General features: G+C 39.7%; 1 protein-coding gene across 7 annotated transcripts in view; it reads right to left on the reverse strand.

The window, feature by feature from the left end:
* Positions 1 to 23,830, reverse strand: part of TPK1 (thiamin pyrophosphokinase 1) — a 320,136-nt gene that overhangs the window by 98,324 nt on the left and 197,982 nt on the right. For all 7 annotated transcript variants that reach the window (XM_075054676.1, XM_075054684.1, XM_075054657.1 and 4 more), the window contains one exon: positions 15,758 to 15,904. In XM_075054676.1, coding sequence (XP_074910777.1) covers positions 15,758 to 15,904 — 147 coding nt within the window. The remainder of the gene's footprint in view (positions 1 to 15,757; positions 15,905 to 23,830) is intronic.

The following is a 23,830-nucleotide window of genomic DNA, read 5'->3' on the forward strand; positions in this document are numbered from 1 at the left end:
AATGTTTTCCCTGCACTTCCAAAGTTATTGCCTAACTTGGCCTAGATTACAGACCTAACCCAACACTTTAAAACCCCCTCTGCCTTCCCTCTATAAAAGGACAGATGTGATTCTGGTTTTCTCATAGTGTATTCAGTCTCTTCCTCCGTGCTGAACACTACACTTCAAATACTTTATGTGACACATATTCATGAAGTATCTTAATTTCAGGGAAAAAAAAAAAGAAATAAATATATGCTGGTTCTATACAGCTGTGGTGAATGAACATTTAAATTCTGTATTTTTAAACTAATTTCAAGAAATTTGGCCTCTAAAAATATAGGTCAGCAGGTGTTCTGAGAAAGGAAAGAATCAATTACTTGCTTAGGGATTTATACAACTACAGTTAGAGATTAGCTCAGATAAGAAAGGGGGAAAATGTGCCTGTCCGTCCAACCACAAAAGTTTATCTGGCTACATACTAAAAGAGCAGAAACATACTACTGTGCCTGAGTAGCCTGTGTTCATGACAGCTCATTGGACTGAGACATGATATGTGAATTTCCTAGAACCCTCACAGAATGAGAACAAATCTTGCTGTAAGGTCTGTTATGTGATATCCTAGGATTTTCTTTTGCTCAGTCACCTATGAAAGACTCTGATAGCTGTAGTCATTTTCTCTTCTGCATTTCTAACCTACACATCTTGAACACATTAAAAAAGGCAGAAGAGAACAAACATCCATCCTCTAATATCTCCTGTGAACTGCTTTTTCTTATGACAATCAAAATAGAACTTGCAATATTCTGATGAGATGAAAAATGTTTTATTGGATGGCACAACGCTCACTGCTCATGCACAGGGGCAGAAAGCTAAAAGATGTATATTTCTAGTAATTGTCTGCTGCATCCTGACAAGTTCTCTTCTTTTTGTTCCTGGATATATTCTTCATTAGAAACAATCAGCTGTTGTTTTAATTGGCATATATATATTTGCCCAATCTAAGCCATGACATTCTCAGATTCAGACGTGAGATTTTTTTCTCATGTTTCTTTAGAACTGAGATTAATTAATTTATACTTACCCATCTTCTTCACAATTTCTCCTAAGGAAGTTAGGATGAATTTTTGACTACTACAGAAAAGTGAGCTTTGTGATTTTTCTGAGAGGATTCAGTGCTTTCAGTAAAAACCTCCATCATCTCTAAAGGTCACTCCTAATCAAGTCACAAGCACCAAGAAGTGAGATAAAAGGTGCCAGTTGACAGGTCACTGGAGATATAAACCTGTAGAACTGGATACAATTTTTAATACGGTATTGACTCCCTGGGTACCTGGGCAAATCATTTCACTTCCTCATGCCTTTGCCTCTCTCTCACTGTAATATAAGAGTAATATACCTTGAGATCTAGCTAAAGAGTGTGACATGAGATGTAGTCTGATTCACTAATGGAAGATCAGAGCCTATATGAAAAGCTAGCTAAGTTATTATTCCTCATCTTATGGATTCTTCTAAAAATAAGTATTTCTACCAAAGACTTTGTATGTCAGCTGCCCCTCATGATAAAGAATTTTGAGAATACACATAGCCCTAATAATCTGATTTTAGGTATACAACTGGAAGGAAAGAAAACATGGTACTGCAGTACCACACTCTAGTATAAAACTGTACAGAGCAGTATCAAGCATGTCTAAATACTAGGCTTATTTTCAGATTAACTTCATCACCATTTCCCCCTCTCCAAGATGACTATGAAGTAGGAATTATCAAAACAATCAGTGAAGAGAAAGCACCATCAGGTAAGCTCTAGCTGACTCACCATTGGATGTTTAACCCTCAGATGGGAAAAAATATCCAATCATAAAGCAGTGGTCTTAAAAATCACCCTGCATTTCCAGAGTCCCATGGAAAAACACTGCCAAACATCAAGGAAGGAAGATCTTGTTCTCACTCCCCCAGCTGAAAGTGAAGTTTGTATAGGAGCAACCAGATGCAGGTTCTCAGCAGGAGACGCCTCTGGGCTTCCAGGAGGAGACACCAGCAGGGTGTCAGTCTCACTGAACTGCGGGAGTTGTCTCAGCCTGTCTCAGAAACATGAGCTCCTACCGTCTTTCAAGATGAGAGATTTGAACATCATTATGCATGGGCTTCCAAGTGCTACAGAAATGAGCAATTATACTTGCTTCATTATCTGAAGACCGTGGCTCAGGCTGATGCTTGTGAACATTGCTGTCCTTGCCACAAAAGAGCATAAATTAGGAGGAGGAACATCTCAGCTGCACATCTGAATTGTATTACCAATGTCAGGCAGCTCACCATAGTGCTGACAGTTATTTCTGACCATTTAGTGCCTTTTAACAGACTACACTAAATAGCTAAAACTGATTTACTTTCCTGGCTGACTTGGAATAAAAAAAAAAGAGAATGTTTAAGTATTTTATCTCCTTAAGAGTTTTCTAGGAATATATTTGACAGTTCAATGTGCTTCTATACTGGAAGCACTTAAAAACTTCCTAGACTATTGTTGGAAAACCTGTTTTCTAAATCAACAGCTTCATAATACCTCCGTAAGGAGACACAGAACACATTTAGTACAGTAATCTGGAACTAGGTTTAAGTACAAAAGAGAATTAAAAAAAAGAGAGACGTGCATGAAGGGCATTACTACTCATAAATTATAACAGAGATTTCACATTGCCCTGATACTTCTGCAATATCACTGATCGCTTGTGAACAGGTAAGAAAGGAGATCCGTAAGTCAGACACATGAAAGACCAAGAAGTGACACAGGCTGAATGACATTATTAATTCAGTTGATATCATCGAGCGTACAGAAAATCGATAAAATATGTGTAATAGAGATGATGAGCTACTTCCTTTAACTGCACAGGTCCTGAAGTACACCTTCATTTGTGGCATACATCATCTGGCACAGCAGAGTAGCTGGATAACTCAGGCTGCTGCTCAAGGGTTCTGCCTGTGGCCACCCATCTCGCACAACAGGAATATACCAGACTCTCCACATTCCTCATGGGATTTCAAGAACCAGTGAGCATGAGTGGGTTAAGGCTGCATGCAGTAGCTTGCACACCTACAACACATGGAAATAACTCCCATGCAATCCTGAATGGACAGGAGGGTCTGGGACTTCACGCAGAGACATAGTGGCCATGCAGAGACCTACTGAGTCCTCCCTTGGTGCTCTTTTAACTGCTTTAAAGTTTCAGCTGATACCCTGGGTACAGTGAATACATTATCAACTTTATTGCCAGTTCCCAGGTTTCTCTAGCGTAAAGGAGACAGGCAGCTTGTCCTTAAAGAAATTCACCAAACTCGCAGCTAATGAGACTCTGCCTGTGGCATCATTGCCACATAAGTCTAATTCCAGATCTTCAGCTGCTCTCACTTCACTCTGAAGTACCTCCCACAGTTGAAGAAAAACTGCTGGTTGTTACAAAGAGGAGAAAAATGTACCTTTTTTTACTAGAGAGGCTTCCTCTTTTCCCTGCCCCAAAAGGAACGTGATAGCTGAGAAAGGACTGAACAAGGTGACCTCATTATTAAGAGGCTAAGGAGAGACACCTGCTGCAATGCAGCTTTTAGATGCATGTATCTAAAAATGTTTAAGTTGCTGTGAGGTAGGAAGACCTCAGACTCATAACGCAAGGGCACATTTTATTGTGAACACTGTGGTTACTAGCAGAGAATTCTGCAAACTAATTATTATTGAATCTGATAATTTATTCTTTCATCAGAATAAAAGGATTCCCCTCTGGGTGTAGCTCCTTCTTCTCCCTCAAGTACCTGACATTGCTGAAATTGAAAGCTATAATTCAATTAACAACGGATGGGAACTTTTAATGAAAAGTAACCATTCTGAAACAGATGTTGATGCCACAGAAATGCAGATACTCCCTATGAAGCATCATTGGCTGTCATGTGGATGGGAAAATGCAGAGACATCTTAACTTGGAATTATTCACCAGATGAGATACTATACTTATATCTGCAGACCACAATTCAATGAAGTGCTTAAGCACATGCTTAGATTTCATTAATCTGCTTTGCCATATGCTTAAATTTATTCTGTACTGGTAACATTACTAGTCAAAAGGTATATACTTTCATGCTAGTAAAACTTCCCTGATTGCTAAACGACCTTTGGATTTCTTATGGCATACACAAAAGCAATGCCTAGATTTCTGGATATAGTGGATAAAATACGAAAGGGAACAACATTTGTGAAACAGACTTTATGGCCGGGGCTGGAACTAATGCTAACTGTTTGCAAACCAGCACTGCTGCAAGGCTGGCCACAGACCACCATGGCTTATATGACTCATAGTTCAAAACGACTAACGCGACTGCCAGGCTTCAAGTTTAAAAAGCAGGAAATGAAGGACGGTTGGAAATGCAATGCCTACATAAGGTTGTATGTTGGCAACTCTTGAAAGTTTTATGTTAACTTTTTTTGGCAATACAGTTGGGAATAAAAAATCAACATAGTGAGCTCTGTTTCTAACTGTCCCTCTCCTCCCCATTATTCCCTTTTGGAAAGCTGTTGCTGAATCTCATCAGACCAATGATTAAGGACTTTTTTTCTAATTTCTGATGGAAATTTATCCATCACTGGTTTAAAGCAATTTACTCTTGTTCTAACATTGGCCTTGAGCTTAAATAGACTGTTTATCTACCTGGCATTTACTCAGTGCATTTAGAGACAGCAATCATTTCTCTTTTCAGCATTTTTCTGAGAGGTTACACAAGAGACTAAAACAAATCTTCTCTTGTAAGGTAACAAAAACATGAAGAGAGCTCAGAGTGGACAGAACTACTATTTCTGAACATGGCCACATAGTCTTCTGTATCAGGAGATTCCAGATTCTTCTCAACAGATACTTGTACAATGGCTCTAATGCACCTGTTCAATCTACCTGCATCTCCACAAGTGTCCCAGAATCACTTAGGTGGGAAGGGGTCTCGGGACATCATTGAGTGCAGTCTTCCAATGGGGTTTTGAACACTGCCAGGGCCAGAGATTCTCTGGGCAACCTATTCCTGTACATAATTATCTTCAGAGTAGAAATTTTTCCTTACAGTTACTCAGAATCTCCCGTTTCAGTTTAGGACCACTGTCTCTCATTCTTTTGCTCTGCACCTCAGGAATAAGCCTGGCTTCATCTGCTTGATAACCTCCTCACAGACCCTGGAGGATTGCTATTAGCACTCCCCAAAGCCTTCTGTTCTCCAAGCTGAAGAAGCCCAGTATCCTCAGCCTCTTCTCACTGGGCATGTGCTCCAGCCCCCAGCCATCTTGGTGATCCTCCACTGAACCTGCTGCTTTGACATTCAGAGCTGCCTCCCACAGGATCCCTTCTACTGTGAACTGCTCATTTCCAAAAAGGGCCACCACTCTCCTCTTCTTCCTTGCCTGTATTTCCCAAAGAGCTGTTATCAGATGATTCCCTATCAGATCTCCAGCCATATGAGCTACCCCACCACTTCTCAGCTATTCCAATGATTTCACAGTTCTGTGTCCATACACGGAGCTCTAGCGCCTCCTGTTTGTTTCCTAGGCTGCATGCATTTGTGTACAGGCACTTGAGATGGATTCTCTTTTGACTTGTTTTATCTTTCCTGAGGAGTCTCTCACTCCATTCCTCTGCCCCTTGAACTTATCACCCCTAACTGCTACTCACTTACTTAACTATAAGCTGTCATCACCATCCTTCGATATAACCCAGTTTAAAACTCTTCTCATCAGGTTGGCCAGCCTGTTGGCAAGGATGTTCTTTCCCTGCTTTGTCAGATGGATCCTGTCTCGCACTAGCAGTTCTCATTCCTCAGAGGAACCCATGATCATAAAAGCCAAAGCACTTCTTGTGACACCAGCTACATAGCCAGCCATTAACTCACGGGTTGTGTCTGCACTTACCTGAGCATTTCCCCCTCATCCACGGGATTGAGGAAAACACTACCGGCTTGCATGTAGGCTCTCCTTGGCCTAAAGAGCTCTGCAGTCTGTCTTGATTTACTTCAGATTTCCCTTGGCAGTGTCACTGGTGTCCGTGCAGATGAGCAGCAAGAGGTAACAGTCCAAGGGCCAGACAAGCCTTCACATCCTGAATTCAGGCCTTTGCCAAGCAACGCAACTCCTGTGAAAGCATGTCTGGTCAGCAGATGGGTGCCTTTGTATTCTGCAGAAGGGTATCTCCAATCACTGTTACCTGCTGCTTCCACCTGTTGCTAATGCTCAGATGGCTCCCCAAAAGGAGCTTGTTCCCTTTTGTTGCCTCTTAGGGGCACTGTACCAATTCTGTAAATTTAGATCTGAGGATGGAGAAGGAGCCTTTCTTCTGCTGCCAAGTCATAGGCTTCCAGACTCCTTTTCTTGCTTTTAACAGGAACACATTCACTCCAAATATCTTGATTTCAGGATTAGGAGTAGGAAGCCCGTGCTCCCAGAAAGGTCATTGAGTCCAACTGCACTGTTGGCAAGTATCTTTGATTGCAGTTGATGTGAGAGCGATAGACATATTACAGTCTTTAAAAACACTGCAGAACTCAATCCCCGATCAGTGTCTCCTCTTGGGATGTTCTGTCACAGCAGAGAGAGTGCTGAAGTGCTGAGAGTGCTAATGTAACCAGTTGTTACCAACATGAAAAAAATTTGGATTGCGAACTAAATCACTTCCCATAGCAAAGCTGAATAGTTCTAGCTAAATCTTGTTTATCAGGGTAATACAGCATTTTCCCTAGAACCTCAGATATTACTAAACTTTATCATTCTTCTGCACTGATCCTTATTTAACAATACGTGAAAACAGAGAAAATCCATACTGTTGACACCACTGCCTTGGCTGATACAGAATTAACAGTGATACTGTAAGGGATTGGAAAAGCCTAAGCGATTTCATAAGGGGACTGAATTTAAGAGATAACATATTTTCAAATATAACTGAGGCCAGAATACGGATGCTCACCTTCTGCAACTTCAGTTAATGCCAGTACTCAGATGTGAGCAGAAAGGACCATTTTTAAGCTTTCCTCTAAAGGAATCTATAACCCTTCAGGCTTAGTCAACCATTAAGTATTCAGCATTCTGATTGTTTTTGGTTTTGTAGCAGGTAATAATTTATCATCTACTATCACTTCAGTTTTTACTGTCATTTACATTCAGTCTAGGAACAATAATATTGGGGTTTCCCTGCTATATTTTTAATTATATGAAATAAAATATTTTCATTCATTTTCTTTCCAGAGGAGCCTCTGTCACAGATTACAGACTTCTGATACCTGTTAGTTTCCCTACAGAACTTTCTGTAATGCCAGGGAGGGAGTGAAAAAATCCCATACTCCCAAACTATCACTGAAATCCATTTAATACTCAAAGAGGAAAGCTCTTACTACAAAACTTCAGTGAAATTCACCTCAAGCAAAGCAGTAGAATGCCTTCAGGGAGACAGTGTCATTTAGTCGGTAGCACAGAATCCTAGGATTTGAGAAATTTGGTCTAACCCAATAAAGCCGAACAAAGAATTGTAACTCGGCAATAATTTAAGGGTGATGCATAGGCATGCTGCAGTAGACATCACCCCAATAGCCTCCAATACTACACAGATGAGGCCGCGTTGGTCATTGGTACAACAGAATCAAGAGGAAATATTGCGAGACCCAAGAGGAATAGATGAAGCCAGAATGACAAAAGGGTATTGATGAATTAATGCTTCATAGCATAGAACTGTAACTGCTGGAAGGAGATGAATCCTGCGAAAAATCTTCAGGGCAGCAGTGGCTGCTTAAGTTAAAGCAAGAATAGTTTTTACAAAACTACACTAAAAAATTAAGGTATGATGATGTGCCAAGAAAAGACAGTTGATGGGATCCAAGAAATCCGGGGGGGGAGGGGGGAGAAGAAGAAACAAGATTAGAAAGAGAAAATAAGATCTCACTGTATGATGATTAATGAGTGAGAGGAGTGGCCTCTGATCAGACAAGTCACAGAAAGTGTTCATAATTATCCCTCTAAGTCCTCTTAGTCCTTTATGTCTAATGGTAAACCTTGAAACTTCAAAACATTGTATTACTCCCTCTGGGTGTCAGGTGGCAGACAAATATTTTAAACCACAGAAAAAAAATCATAAAAATACTACAAAATCAATCTGTATAGTACCAGTCTATGAGACCTTCATACAGACAAGCATTTGAATAATTTTTCTTTTTTGAAGTATAAAAATATGGCACCCTGTAGAAAGCTTATTAAATTAAGTACAAAATATTTAATTCTTTTGATCAAATTTGGAATCCATATTAACAGCCATTTAAAATGCCTTTTTTTCCTTTTTTTTGGGCCAAAAATCTATTCACAAAGAGCTTGGGAATTCTTTAGCTTGCTACAAAATCCCCACATAGGTTCAAAGTCCTACCTGGAAAAAAATCCAAACAAAACTAGAATGAACACACACATGCATGCACACTCCAGCTTTGTCCTGTTTGGTTACAGAAGAAAGATTAAATGAACACACAGCAAGTGTATATACTGCTGTGGTCTTCCTCAGCTTAGCTCTATCACCAAAGCAGAAGTTTTACCAGCTTCCCATTGATCCCTGTTTAAGCATCAGCTCCTACCAATAACCAAACTTCAAAGACAAACATTGTATGTTTTGCTGCTGATCATTTAATGTAAAGCAGGCAACATGTGCAGTACAATAATTGTTTTACAGTACAGAAAATCATTAATACTACATTGCACGCAAAACCCCGAAGTATCAGAAAACTGCAGAAAGAAGTTTGTTAAGGGTGGGCATGCAAAGGAGGATTAAGAATTCAAAGGAAACACAAGTAATTGACAGGTTTGGGAAAAAACCCAGCTGTAAGTAAATCAGTTTTGTAACAGAAAACTACTCGTGGTTTCCATAAAGCAGCAAAATAGATATTATCATATTAACAAGATCATATTACAACAGCTAGGGGCAACAACAGAGAGTAGGAGCCTCATTAGAAGAGCTTTATTTAGGGTCAAGATTCTCTTAGATGATCATCCATCAGCTGCTGTAGTAACTAATTAAAAATCTGGACAAAGACTGAAAAATTTTGGGAGTAGAACCGTTGAAACTTACCAAACACCGGATATTGATTCAGAATCAAACTGGATGACTCCAGAATTTAGAAATACGTAAGTAATCCAGTTAGACTCCTTACATCACCTTCTCTTGCACACAAGCATTAAGATGTGAATTTAAAACCAGCTCTGTGATTAACATATCCTGCTATAGAGTATTACTCATTTCTTAAGAATTATGAGCAGATGAAAATCTCATTTAATAAAGGCTATTCTTTTTCACTTGGCAATGACAGTTTGGTATTTTCCTTTCCTCTCTGAAACATAAGGTTTTTTTTAAAGTGGTTGCCTGCAAGCTAACAAATTCTCTTATGAATTTGTTGTAATCTGTTTGTCTAAGCAAAGGCTGTAGGATGAGACTTAATAAAAAAAAATGTTTTGCATATTGTCTTCATTATACAGAAGTAATCCGTAACTATTAGATGTCATCCTCTGAAAAAGGTCCACAAAAAATCCACATAATTTCAAATATTTCATAAAATTGATGCAGATTGCACTTTTAACTGATGCTAAATAAACTGCTTGAAAAGATATGAGTGTTTCAAAAGCTAGTTATTATTTCTAATAATATTATTTCTATTATTTTCTACTATATAAGCTTTAAACACTTCATACTACACATTTGCTGATGCTGGAATAGAACTAAGTTATAAAGAATCTAGCTGTTAAGAGAAAATCCCACTAAAATTTTCCTTTGTAACAGTGAGAAGCAAGATAGCAAGTAAATCTTCCCGAGGTCAAGATGTGATTGACAAAAATTAATTAAATTTGGATCACTGATATCCAGTAAAATGCAGAAATCCAGTACTAAACATGAAGCAACACCACTTCATACCCATAAATTAACATGAAATAAAACTGAAGTCACTTGGACCTGGAGCCATTTGAAGGTCACATTTACACAGACCCATTACAAAAACACATGATAAGAATGACTGAATCATCATTAGCCCTGCTGGATTTTCCCAGGGAAGAAGAAAAACACAGGCTCTAACTCTTAACAGTTTTATTTCAAAAACAGAAGCTGTAACCAAATCCTCAAAGTTTCTTACCAAAAAAGGAAACTAAGGCAGCTAAACTACCAACATAGCAACTTTTTTTCACAGAAGCCATTTAAATGTGCTACTGAAGCTCTGGAAGCACAAAAGCCCTTTCTGCAAGGGTTTCTGTGAAGGAGTCAGGCTCCCAGAGACGGGCTTGAGTAAGACTTTTCCACTGCTAACGTTTTTGACATTGGCAGTGTTTCTGTCCAGCTGAACAGCTGGGTTTCTTATAGAAAAATTCACAAAAAAGATGTATTTATCGAAGAACAAGAAGTTGTATATTTGCAAATTCCATAGACACTCATTCAAGTAACCTACAAGGAACTTGAGGCACAGAGACTCACTGCTTTGTCAACTAAAGTTCCAACAGTGCTCTTTGAGAGCAGATACTAAACAAGAAAGATGGCTTTTCAGGACAATAAATATTTTAAGTACTAAATATATGTTTAAATATTTTGTTTAAATATTAAATTCATGTTTAAACATTAAATATATGTTTAAACACCTTCCTTGGCAGCTGGGACTTTTTTGCAACTGAATCTACCCACAAAATGTACTAATAATATAGGAAAAGGAGACATTAAAGGTTATCGCCAAGTTTCCGAATTCCAAAGTTATCCCCCAGAAGAGACACACTCACTAAGGATTTTCTCCACTGAGTGCCAGTGCAAGCTAGACCTTCTTCTTACACATATGAGGCAGTATAGAACTGATCAGATAACTCATTCTTGAAGTTCCTGCAGAACTCAAGGAACTGGCTGCCAGAAGAAAGCTCAGAAGTTGAAGGTATATACCCTGAACTTCCCATTAAACTTTACAAGCAGTGACACAAAGCAAACCAAATAACAGTGGCATAGAGAATTGCAGCAACAACTCCAGTAAAGTTTCCAGTCTTGTACCTTCCCTCACTTATATCTATTGCAGTGTCCCCATCTAGGAGCAGATATCCATGTGTAGTCACTCTGTCTGCATTTCTAAAATGTTCAGGTAATACTCTCTGGACCTCAAGCCAACTGGCACAGCACTGCTCACATGCATATGACTGTTCTCACTTGTCCCCAAGACAAGGCAATACCCTCCAAATGCTTAGTAAGTGGTAACTGGCCTGTGCTAAACCCAGACTGTGTCCAGGCACTGTCTATAAGACTATGACAGCTGACTCCCACTAAAACTGTGCTTGGGACCATGCTAACTAATTAGCTGCACAGCCTACTGTATGGCAATATTTATGTTAATTAAGGGCCTTATTAATACTGTTGTTACTATTACCATAATACTATGTTCCACCCCGGTGCAGAGCTGAGGATGTAATGGCGTTTTGTAAAAAACTAAACGAGCTTCACAGTACCCATTCAGAGAAGGACGTGGGTTTTATCCAATTTACAAACTAGGAGACTGTGAGATCAAAGGGCTATACAATTTACTTCTTTCCAATGAAATGGTAGTAAAGAGCCAAGAGTAAGGGATGGGACTCCTGATTCTTATTGCTCATATTTAGCTGCTGGACTACTACCTATGATGTTAAATTATTCATCATTTCTCACAAGGAAGGCAGGCATGCACTCACAAGAAAGGCTGTGTGCAAAAATAAAAAAAAAAGGGTTTTCAAAGTATTCACACACTCTTTCAAAAGAGTTACCTATCTGACAAAAATATGCTGCTGTAACACATTTTCATGTGTAGGCAGCAATTCTTCTCTACATTCCAGGGCTGGAATCCTGTGTGGGGAAAACTGAACTGCTCAATATAATGTAAAAGACAGGCCTCATTAACTCTTGGACATCTTCTCATTTCTTGGTCATAAATCCTATTACCTTGTATTACAAACTGCCATAAAACTCACAGATAAAAGATAATTTATGCTCAGTGTACAGAAGCTAATGTTTCTGTACTCCTGAGAAGCACACAACCAGAAAATGAGAAAGTATGTATGTGAAACCTTAAGCCATTCATATTGAGCATGGCTAGCATGATAAACATGACTCTAAGGGCCTAATGCTCTTCAGCTAGGGTATATTCTAATGATAATTGATATTACCAAAATTTCAAGCATAAAATGTACAGACTGTTGCATAAAATATCCTGCTTATAAAGAGCGATTACTCCTTATTAAGAATTCAGGCTCTGCTCCCCCCCCTCCCCCCCCAACTACAGAAAGAAATATGATGGCTATTCAGTACAGAGATACTTTTTTTTTCAATTCCAAACCACATTAGAAAATGCTTCAGAGCAGGCTTCACCTCCTGCAATTCTTACACAATCTCCCTATTTCTGACACCCATCCTAATTAGTGTTGCATGGCACACAAAAACTAACAGCCCTTGGAGTTGGCAAAATCAAAGGCAGCTCAATCTCCTATTTGCTTTTTCTCTGGAGCAATTTGAAGTCTTCGGACTTTAGCACTGATTTTAACTGTGTTGGTTATCTGCTCAAAAGAATATTTTTCTTTAGTGAACACTGAGCAAAAGATGCATTAAATTTACGCTATTTGTCATCAGTTTTCCTTTCCCATTCAGATAAGGGAAAATCTTTCGCTGTCAACTAACAACTTCTGTAGTTACAAACTATGTTCTCATTGCTTGGGCCCTTCCATAGATGCACCTCATTTCATGCCTGCTATCTTTTCTCAAGTACTTGTTTAGTAATTTGACCTATATTGAAATTCATTTATTTAAATTTAGATACCTACAGTGTATACCTAGATCTCAGCCTACCACCCAATTTCTCCATAGAGTTCACGGAGACATGTATTTATGGGGTGTAATTGTTCCCACCTTTTTTCTCCTCTTCACTTCTCAGCATAGTTCATCCTTACAGATCAGAAATGAATATAAAAGAGTTTACTTCCTTGTAGTTTTCCTCACTTTCCATGCCAAAACATTTTTATCAGTATATTTCAAAAACTTGCACTGTCTGTCCATCTATTTCCCTAGAGATGCCTCAATACTCAAAATGCCAATTACTCTTATATTCAGCACTTGGATAATTTTATTTGCTGATGAAAAAAGGCTTTGTTCACCTGGTCCTCCTTGCTTGGTAGTCTGCAGTGGATCCCAAATCAGGCATTGTCCTTGCTGTCTTCCTCTATCACCCTGAAGACTTTTAGCTAGTCTATAAGCCTGTTTCCTACAACACTGTGGACTCTTTACAAGTGTGTTGAATATTGATATATTTCTTCTGCTGTAGCCCTCTATATCAAAATTGTAATAATGCAAAATAACTCTTTCAAAGCAATTACGGTATACTTAGATATCTACTCACACCGTCCTCCTCTTAGTTTCTGCATTAGTAACTAAAAATTCAGCAGCTTGACTTGCTATTCCCCTTTGTATCCTTCCTAGGGATGTTACGGGATTATCAGTTTATCTGCTCTATCCAAACATTTTAGCCTCTGCCTAGGTACACATGATAGAGAACTAATACTAGTCTCCCGTTATAGTGAACGGAGAACTAATGTTATTTTAAAGCAAAAACATGGTTATACTTTGCTTATATACTTTATCCAAAGAATCCAATGAAGACGAGATTCTTCTTCCCCAAGAGAGAAAGGTTTCAGATCTACATTTTATAGAAAAAGCAACATGCTCTTAACTTTATCATTTGCATTAGCATTTGAATCTCAAAACCTTGCTTCATTTGTTGCACAGTTTCCAGACTTGCGTTTGAAAAAGTCAGTGGATCTCCCACTGTGTTCAACTCCCTCCTACCTTGATTTTAAATTACAAAAGGGAGAGGGGAAGAAGAGAGAATGTCATGATTGCGGCTGTTTACAACAGAAAAATATCATGCTGAACTCCATATGAAAAAAAAAAAAAGAATACTTCCAAGCTTAGGATCCTCATTTCTTTCTGTGTATAAACTACTCACTTGATTTTTATCTAAACTATGCAGGATTAATGTTATTATCTGGAGGTACCACGGCAGTTGACTGAAGATGCTGACAGTGACAAGTTTAAACCAACAATGAAAAGCAATTTTGTGTCAGAGTTAGCATTAAGATTGTTTAAATGGCCTGCCCCCTATATCTGCCCTTTATTTCTGAATGCCAGAAACAGCCTGAAGTTAAAGAAGTCAGTTACTGGCAATGCAGACTGACAGCAGGAACGGCAGAAAAAAATAATATCCTGTAGAACTCTCCCCATCAACAAAAAAGTATTAAATGCTTCTCATATGGCATTATTAAGAAAAGAACATTAAAAAGTTTCCAGCAAGCCCAAACAATTAGTAACCTCCTATTTCTATTTAAATGCACAGATCATGAAGTTTTTTCAAGTTGCAAAGGGTTTAGTTTTTCATTGAAGACTCTTCTGAAAGCAACCTTAGGCATGACATTTTAAAGCCACTTATGGAAATGATGAATGAAAAGAATTAAAAGTCTTTCCAGTCCAAGTATGCGTTTTGTAAGCTAAATTGGGAATTCTCCATCTTATTTCAGCTTTCCAATAGGTTCTTAGAAATATCCTAAAATTAAGTTACAGTGGTCAGTGAAGTACTGCACCCACAGATCAATCACAAATGAGTTACTCCTCACTTTCAGATCTGAACCACAGTTATCCTTTAGCCCCCTTTCCCCCTTACTCTGCTGCCTCTATCTATTTAGCTGTGCAACTAATGATCAGAGTCATTCCTCGTCATACTGGCAAATTAGCTCCTGTGCCTACTATCTTTCCTGCAGACACAGTGCTTCAAAGTTGTTAATACAGCACCTGCCCCTGTGGATTTAAATCTATAATCTCATAGAACCTTATTAATGCTTTTTTCAAATTACAATGAAGCACATGTAGTGCAGGGTTTTGTCAAATTTATCTGTGAATGTTATTTATTTTAATGAAATAAGCTGTCCAAGATAAAATGGGAAAGTTAGTTAAGCTTCTAGAAACCCTGACATCAGGAAAAGATATTTCCAAGCAAATAAATGAATCACTGTTAGAGAAGACTCTTTGATGCTTAGATTTGCCTTTAATTTAAATCTTATAAGTAGAAGCCCAGCAAGATCTTTTGTGTGTGTTGTTTTATGAATCAATAAATGGAATAACAGGCCTGAAAAACCACAAAAATAACACATCTTCAATAAATTCCCTTGTTGATGCTAGCTGGATTTCCATCATAATGAACTGCACCATTCAGACCACATAAGAGCTCTGCCTGACGTGTTTGTCAGGAACTCCCTCATATCTTCCTATTATATCTTTCTTTTGTTTCTCTTACTGCAGACATCCTTATTGCTACTCAACATGCAAAAGGGCTGTATGCTATATTTAAACTTACTAGAATCTAATTAAAAAGTTTTTGTTTTGTTTTTTTTTTTTTTGTTTGTTTGTTGGGTTTTTTTTTCATTTATAATCAAAATCCTATATTTACCCAAATTCAGTTTTCATACCTTCTGGATTTCTATGTTCCTCCCCTTTTAAACAAATTAAACACAAACTTTTCCAAGGCAGGAATGCAGAGCCCTGTCATTTGCTGTCCACTTCCCTGCAATGTATTTTATATTTAGGCTCCCACCCTACAGAATACAATTAAGAAAAAATGAGTGTTTAATAGTGGAAGACCTACAGGGTCAGGGTGGGTGGAAGATCAGTTTTATTATGTAGTAACTTTTCACAACACTTACAGGTTGAAGCAGGTAAATCAGTGAGCACTCCTGGATAACTATCACTGGAAAAGGAGTGATATTTGTTGCATGAAAAAGTGTTTCCACTGATGCCATTGTTTGGTCAAAGCGTCCACCAAGTCCGCCCAAAGTCACAATCACATCGATCTAAAAGATAAAACAAAAATGGTCACCAAGAAAACTTTCAGGTGTGATTTCCAGACCCTGAAAATCAATAATAAAATCACTTTGGGAAAAGAAAAAAGAAAAAATAACTATTGACTATACAAAAGCAAATGTCAAATACAGTTATTTACTCCCATTACCAATAAATACCATTATGTGATTTTTGGGGCCGAGTATTAAAGCTCAGTAAATTCATGGCCAACATGTGGTACTTTTAAAAAGGACATAACTGTTCTGCCTAAAATACAGGCCAGTCTTTCCAGGTACTTATCTGTCTGAATATATAGAGCCTAAGATATAGCACTCCACATCTAAGCTCCTCAGCTAAGTGTGGTATATCTGAACCTTAGCATTGCCAGATCTTAACATCATTTCAGTATTATCCTCACAGTTTACAGAGCGAATAAAGGAAATTTCAGGTTAGGGCCATTATATGTCATTCTCGTTCCTGCCACACAGCATTTTAACGTACCAGCAATCCCACTCACACGCTGCTCTACTCAAGATTAGGAGTACTATTGAAGTAGGAGGTTCCATCCCAAGTGACTGGGACATCATCTCCCAGCTGTCAGGGACAGGAACAGGAGCACTCTCCTGTCCCAGTCCCAGACCCGCGAAGAGCACCACGTGACCGTATGCATTAGGCCACGGAGCTGGACTGCTGCTGCTCAATTCTCTCACGCTCCATCAAGACTCTGAACACTTTATTTCCTATAAGCAGAAAGGGAGTCTTTAAAGGCCTTGGTTAAGAGCTTTTGGGTCCTCAGATAAAAGGTCACTGAGTGCAAAGTATTATTATTATTATTACTTCCATAATGTGGATCAGTTATGTTCAGTAATTGTATTTTAAAAAGCTACCACTGAGTAAGTCATATCTAGAGCCCTAACACATTGCAGCTCTGAAGTCTTTAGAATCTGCCTTGATAATGGCCATCTGGTGAAGTTTCCAACTTTATAGGGCTTAAGTCTATGGCTACTGTGATTACATGAAGTTTTACTCAACCCAGGAGCCACATAATGGTGCTCTGTGTAACTGGAATGATGTATTAATAGTATCAGCTTCTATTTTTATTACCAGGGCTAGGGCTTTACTATTCTGTCGAATATTGGTTTGCATGAAAATTAAGCTCTTTTCCTTTTGGTGAAGAATTATACCATCTTTCTCATCACCACCAGGAAAATACTTGAGAACCCAGAATGGATCAATATAACACATTATATTAGCAGCAAACACTGAAACAAAAAAATTATTCTTGTACTGCAGACAGCAGGTATTTTCTGTGCAGATTACAGATCACACAGACCTAACATACAACCAATAGAATATGAATGGTAGGAAAAGCTATCTTTAAACAGGAGACAAAACAGCAAAAGGTAAAAAGCATGTGTTCCCAGCTAAGCGATAATATCTTTTCCATTTTATTGATTCCAGTGTAGACACAAACTGCTTTTGTTTGACTGGTGATGACTGTGATTTAAAAATCAATTCTCTGAAACTAATGCAACTAAAAAGACCCACCAACACCTACTCCCTACCAGACAACTAGCAGTAAAAATGCTGCCCACCCCAACAGAGGTTGGGAAAATCTGCTACATTAACCTGGAACTGCAGTGAAGCTAAGGTGGCTTTGCAAAGGATCAGGATCCACGTGTATAGTTTTTTTTCTTGTGAGCAATGGGACCGAAGCTTAAATATTAGCCTAGCCTAGCCTAGTTTTCAAAAAGCCAAGCAACTACTGTATAGTTTCTTGGTATATATGTCTCACCATAAGTGAACTTGTTTCTTTTGGCTTTGATGTTTTCTACAGTTTAAAAGGTAAGAATGAAGGAAACACAGAGTTCCCTCTGACTTGTAATTAAAATGATGCAATAACATTCTGAATGTGTTGTCTTTCCATTGTAAAACTGTCAGTATGTCAGAAAAATCCTGCTCTGTTATTCACACATGTATACTTACCGTGAAGTACAGCACCAATCTCAAACAATGAAGTGCTCAGTGACTGCAGCTTTTTGTGATAGAGATTTGAAGAAAAACATAACAAAAAAATACTTCTGTATTTTAAAGTATTACAGAAGTCATCCTGAAGTCCTACTCCTTATCTAGTAGCAACAGCGCAGTGATCTTGTAGATTGTTTCCAAAAAGTAAGAAAACAAAACCAATCTAGCATGGAGTAGATCTGTTGAAAAGGCATTCATAAAACAGAGGCTTGGGGTTGTGGCATGTTGGGAGAAGGCTAATAAATATATCTGAAAAGGGAATGCAGCTATTATTTAAGGTTTGCATGGATTGTGAAAATGAAAAACACAAATATGTGACAGGTACGCAAACAAACCCAGCTGGAGTATGAGAGGAGCAGGCAGAAAGAAAAGCTAAAATTCTGAACTTCTGTGACGGCTGACAGTCCTGCCTTTCACTGGATAGTCTTGGCAGCAGTGACAGGCATCCAGACATTGTAGGGCTTTTAGAGCCTCTATTTGAAGGTCTAGGTATACACACTTTGTTTATTTAACAAAAACACAGAGAGACTAAGTCCAACAAAAACCTCAAGAGCCTTTTCATCCCAAAGCTATCACCCCCATTAAAAAAAACAACCCAACACAAAAATCACAAACTAACAAAACAACCAGTTCCTTCCCTGCAATCACTGTTCCTCTTGCTCTGCCAAGCACTTAAGAAAACGGATGTGCCATGAAAGCACATACACGACTCTTGGTCATTCCAGAACGTAAGACAAAGTGAATACCAAAGCACAGGACATTTATAAATTCCCATACTACAGACAGGAAAGGCCATTCATTTTTCTACTATGATTTCCTGTATAACACAGGCTACTGTTACTGTTAATCAGCACAGCAGGTAGCATTTGACTAACACACTTTGCTTCAATTGAAATGTCCATGGTTCACTGAAATGTCCTGTCACCAGTCCCCTTACACAATTTGTTTTCATGGTGTCATTCATTTCCTGAAAAAAGGATATAAAATCCTAAATAACTACAAAGAATAGCTTGGATCATTGCAGGCATAGTGTAGAGGGCACCGTATTCTCTTAGTCTATCTATAGCCTGACTTAAATATATTGCACAGCATCTTTGAAGGCTATCGAACTTTTATTTAGAAAGAGTTGAAGATCTAAGGGTGGGATTCAGTCATGTTTAAATGATACCTTTATACATTAGTATCTCTTGAAAGAGTTTTAGGAGTCACTACTAAACAGCAGGGCAGTTAAAAGGAGAAGGGAAGCATAAAGAAAGACTTTGTGCTGGCAATTCAGGGATGTATTTCTTCCTTCTCCTCTAAGCTGTAATTTAGAGGGAGGACCAAGAGGAGCGGCGGCTGCCACCATGTCAGAATGAAGTTGCTAAGGTTCCTGCTTCCACTCTCACAGAGACTACTGAAATGGACAACTTGCTATAAACTGTTTGCAGGCTTGCTAAACACTATCTTTCCTTTCTGTGAAAACTCATCCAGCTAACATTCCTCTTTCTGGTATGGATGGGTTAAATACAAAGATTTTCACTATATGACTGAGGAACACGTATTCAAGGAGAAGGGTGAAAGGACACAGGAAGCTGGGAACTTGCCTGGGGTGGGTCAAAAGAGTGCAGTATCTAGCTTTGTAATGTCAGCATCACCATGACATCTAAGAGCAAAGTCCAAGGCTCGAACTGACAGCAAAGGATGCCCATTCTTTCCAAAACTGTGCTCAGTTATCTCTGATAAGAAATCCTCTCCCCAGGGTATGGGTAGGGCTCTGGACAGATAACTCAAAGGATTTTCTTCCACATGAGCTCAGTTTCAGCCAGACAACTTGCACACAAACACGCCTAAGTCTCAGAGAGGTGGGTAGGTGAAAGGGAACACATTACTGACAACAAACGCTAGCACTGAATGAATTGTGAAAAAGACCTCCCCTAAAGGAAAAAGGGAAGGCGACAATAATCAAGATGTTGTAAAAGCTCTGGAGCCATGAATAAACCTCCCTTCCTCTGAGACCATATAGACCACCCACTGCTAATACCTAAGATATTTCTATGACAACTAGAGGTCAGATACTGTATTTGATTCGAACATAGCTTCCTTTTATCACCTTCTCACTTCACTGATACCTTTTCACCTTCCACAGCATTTCTTAATTTCCTACCATTCATAAGCCTATTCCTTTAATTTAAAATTTTTGGGGAATATGATATAGAGAATAAAATTATTGTAGTAACATGCACAGTATGTTGAAGTATATGCTGATATATATATATTGAAGTATCTTATATGTTGAAAAGCAAACAATTAAGTAGTAGTGTGAATGCTACGTTTATTACTACTTTATCACTTTGACACTTTATCAGTTTTGACCAGTTTACAAGAAAAGCTTTTTTTTTTTCCATAAGACAATTTTGTCAACTCAGGATAAGGTTTGAAAATCCAGATATATCCTTTCTGGTCTCTGCATCAGCTTCAGTACTGAAGACTTCAAAACACAGCAAGCACTTTCCCTGATAACAAATGAGCCAGAGTAGATTTCAGCCTATTCTCCCATAGCTGTATTAGAGCTCTTGTGCTGGCCAGATCACAGTCATTTTTTTATATCATCCACAAAATTGCAATGTAAATTTAATGAACTATTAAAATCCCACAACCCAATGCTGAATATATAGCAAGATATAGTCCATTTTAGTTGATTATACTGGCTCTCTAGCTTAGTGTTTTACATAAAATGTATGGCATTCATTTCCTATGGGAATGATCTATCCAGCCACACAGCAGCATCTGAACTTTGCTCAGGTAGAATACTCTTTAGCCAGAATTTGCTCATTGCTTCAGCCATCTGACTCTTCATGGGAACAAGAGCTCTCAGCTGAAGGCTGCCATCCTGTCTGTGTACCTGAGATGATAACCTTCAAACAGCTTCATCGTGACCTCACTGATTCCACTAATCTTTGTATTGTATTGTTCCAGCTCCTCCACAAAGCATTTCTTACTTCTTATGTTCATTTTCTTACATTTTTACCCAAATGCTTTCTCTATTTGTAATCCTTTTTATTTCAAATAAAAGGTTAATTCTTTCTGCTAATGACAATAAGCATGCAAACACATTGCATTTGTCTGCTTAAAACAAGCAACAAGTATGATGATAAAATGGAAAAGGGAAAGATAATCTCAAAATCCAGTCATAGCTGGAAGCATTTTAATCTTGGTTCAACTACTGACTTGTGTTTACATCTTCGGTCAAACGACTTGATTTCATTTCAGTGCTTTGGCTTTGCTCTCTCCTGCAGGTAAATGGAACATTTGAGGGTGAATATAACATCATCTGGCATAATTTTTGTGGAATGTAGACTTCATAACCATTGACTTAATTCTTCCTTAGTTACAGAAGCCTAATCTACAAAATCCACGTGAACTGCTGGACCCCAAGCAATCTGAGTTTGACTGCTTGCTCTTGTGCTGAATATTGCTGTATGACCTTGATCAAACAGTACTCCCTGTGCCTCAGGTAGAGTAGGGACAGCAATAACTCCTGCTCTGCTACTGCCGGTCAGCTGGAGCACAGCTCTGCAATGCGTGCTGTGTGTGAGATCAGGGTCACTGGAATTCCTTATTGACTCAAATTTTCTGGGTGAAGGGCTTGTCCCTACTCCAGACTGTTACCATGCTGTTGTGAATAGGCAAAAGTGCACTAAACTCTTAGAGCAATCTGTTCACTGAGGCTTTAGAGGAAAATGTGTGCTGGTTTTGACCCTGACACATTTATTCTGTGCATGAGCAATGACTCCAGGACCATCAATCACATGTCTTCTGAAAAATCACAAAATCTTCTCGTCTTTTAAAACAGTATGAAAAGACATTCACAAGCATCAGGCTAACCTTTCTGTTCCCACAGCTGAACCTCTTTAATCCACAGTGTGTACTGCAGTACCACCCTTATGGAGATGTAAAACCAACCAACTGTAAACTATCATATCCCTAAGAAAGCAAGCCCTGGATTTGTATTAGTAGCAATGCAAGAGGCACTCAAAAGATTATGCTAAAATGGTCTAAAAAATCTCTTTAACGATCTCATATCCATGCGCATCTAGTGCCAAAAGCTGCGTTTGGCACATGCTGTGTTTTTAATCTCTTTGTATACTGCCTCCAGGAGTAAAAAAAAGAAAAACAAACTAACTAAAAACTCCCATCAATGAACAACTCAAGGGAAGGGAAAAAAGTGATCCTATCTTCTTCAAGAGAACCTGTTTGTTTTCACATTTCACTTGACTCTGGCTGTCAGTCTTTACTGAAGTAGCCTTCCTTCCCCTCCCTCCAAGACGCTTCCATGTTGTCACAAGATCAGCAGGAAAACAGAACTACAACCCACCACTTCCCTGCCAGCAGGACCCCCATCCCACCGTGCTGATGCCTGTCATCCCACACTCCTCAACTAGAGCCAGCCTGCAGCCTGTGCTAAAGATTAACCCACTCCTGCAGGGTCAGCAGGTGGGAAGGGCACTGCACAGGGAAGAGGCTTTTTGCTGCAAAGACTCTCTAAAAGCCTCCGTTACTCCCCCAAAGGGAAACAGATCACTATCCAGATCAGGGAGCCTTGCCTGGACTGTGGCTTCTGGTGGAGCACGCTGGCAGAGAGATGGTCTTGTACAGGAAGGTCCCTGGCTACTCAGGCCCTGTTGGATCAGAGACAATGTAAGTTCTGCCTGCTAGCTGACAAACAGGATATATATCCCAGGACACATATCAATGAGAGTCGGTGCACCTTTGCACACCTCCATGAGCCCTGACACCTTCTCTTTGATTTCCTTTACAGTCCTGTGGTGGGTTAACCTTGGATAGCAGCCAGGTACCCACCCCAGCCACTCTTTCACTCCTCCCCTTCAACAGGATGGGGAGAAAATAAGATGAAAAAGCTCATGGGTCGAGACAAGGACAGGGAGATTGTCAGTTACCAACTACTATCACAGGCAAACCAGACTTGACTTGGGGAAAATTAATTTAATGTTTTGCCAATCAAAAATCAAGGTAGAGAGAGAAAAAAAGAAAAAACTAAAACCACCTTTCTACCATCCCTCTTTTTCCAGGCCCACCTTTACTCCTTCATTCCTGACTCCTCTATCTCCCCCCTCCCCCAAGCAGTGCAGGGCAATGGGGGGCTGTGGTCAGTCCATACCAGCTCCTCTCTGCCTCTCCTTCCTTCTCATGTTGTTCCCCTGTGATAGCATGGGGTCCTCTCCACGGGGTACAGTCCTTCAGCAACAAACTGCTCCAGCGTGGGTCTCCCACAGGCTGTAGCTCCTGGCAGGGGCCTGCTCCTGCACGGGCTCCTCTCCACAGGCTGCAGTTTCCTTCAGGGCACATCCACCTGCTTTGGCATGTGGCCCTCCACCAGCTGCAGTCTGGATATCTGCTCCACCATGGTCCTCCACGGGCTGCAGGGTGGATACCTGCTCCGGCATGGCTTCTCCCCAGGCCACAGCTCCCTCAGGAGACGGATGTCCACCTGCTCCGGCGGCGGCTCTCCAGGGGACTCTCCGGGGGCGGCTGGAGCCCCCTCCTCCCGCTCTCCCCTCGGGGCTCGCAGGGCTGTTTCTCGCCCTTTTCCCCTCACCGCCGGGCAGCGTTTTGCCCTCTTTCAGCTGCGCTTTCCCCAAGGGGCTCGGCTGTGCCCGGCCGCGGGAGCCGGCCGTGTCCGGCCCGGCCTCTCCTCACAGAGACCCCTGCAGCCCCCCGCCAGCAGCTGGGCACACAAACCTGATACTGAAGTCCCTACTTCAGCCTAACTAATAACCCTCATAGCTTACCTCATTATTATTTCTGCTTCTCTAGAAGGCTGAGATCAACATTAAGATGTGTCTCTCTCGGCCACAAAGCTCCCTTTCCTTTCCCACCACATTTTCCTGTGGTTTTGTGTCAGCTCC

The sequence above is a fragment of the Buteo buteo genome, chromosome 2 (assembly GCF_964188355.1).
Source record: "Buteo buteo chromosome 2, bButBut1.hap1.1, whole genome shotgun sequence".
NCBI classification, from domain to species: domain Eukaryota; kingdom Metazoa; phylum Chordata; class Aves; order Accipitriformes; family Accipitridae; genus Buteo; species Buteo buteo.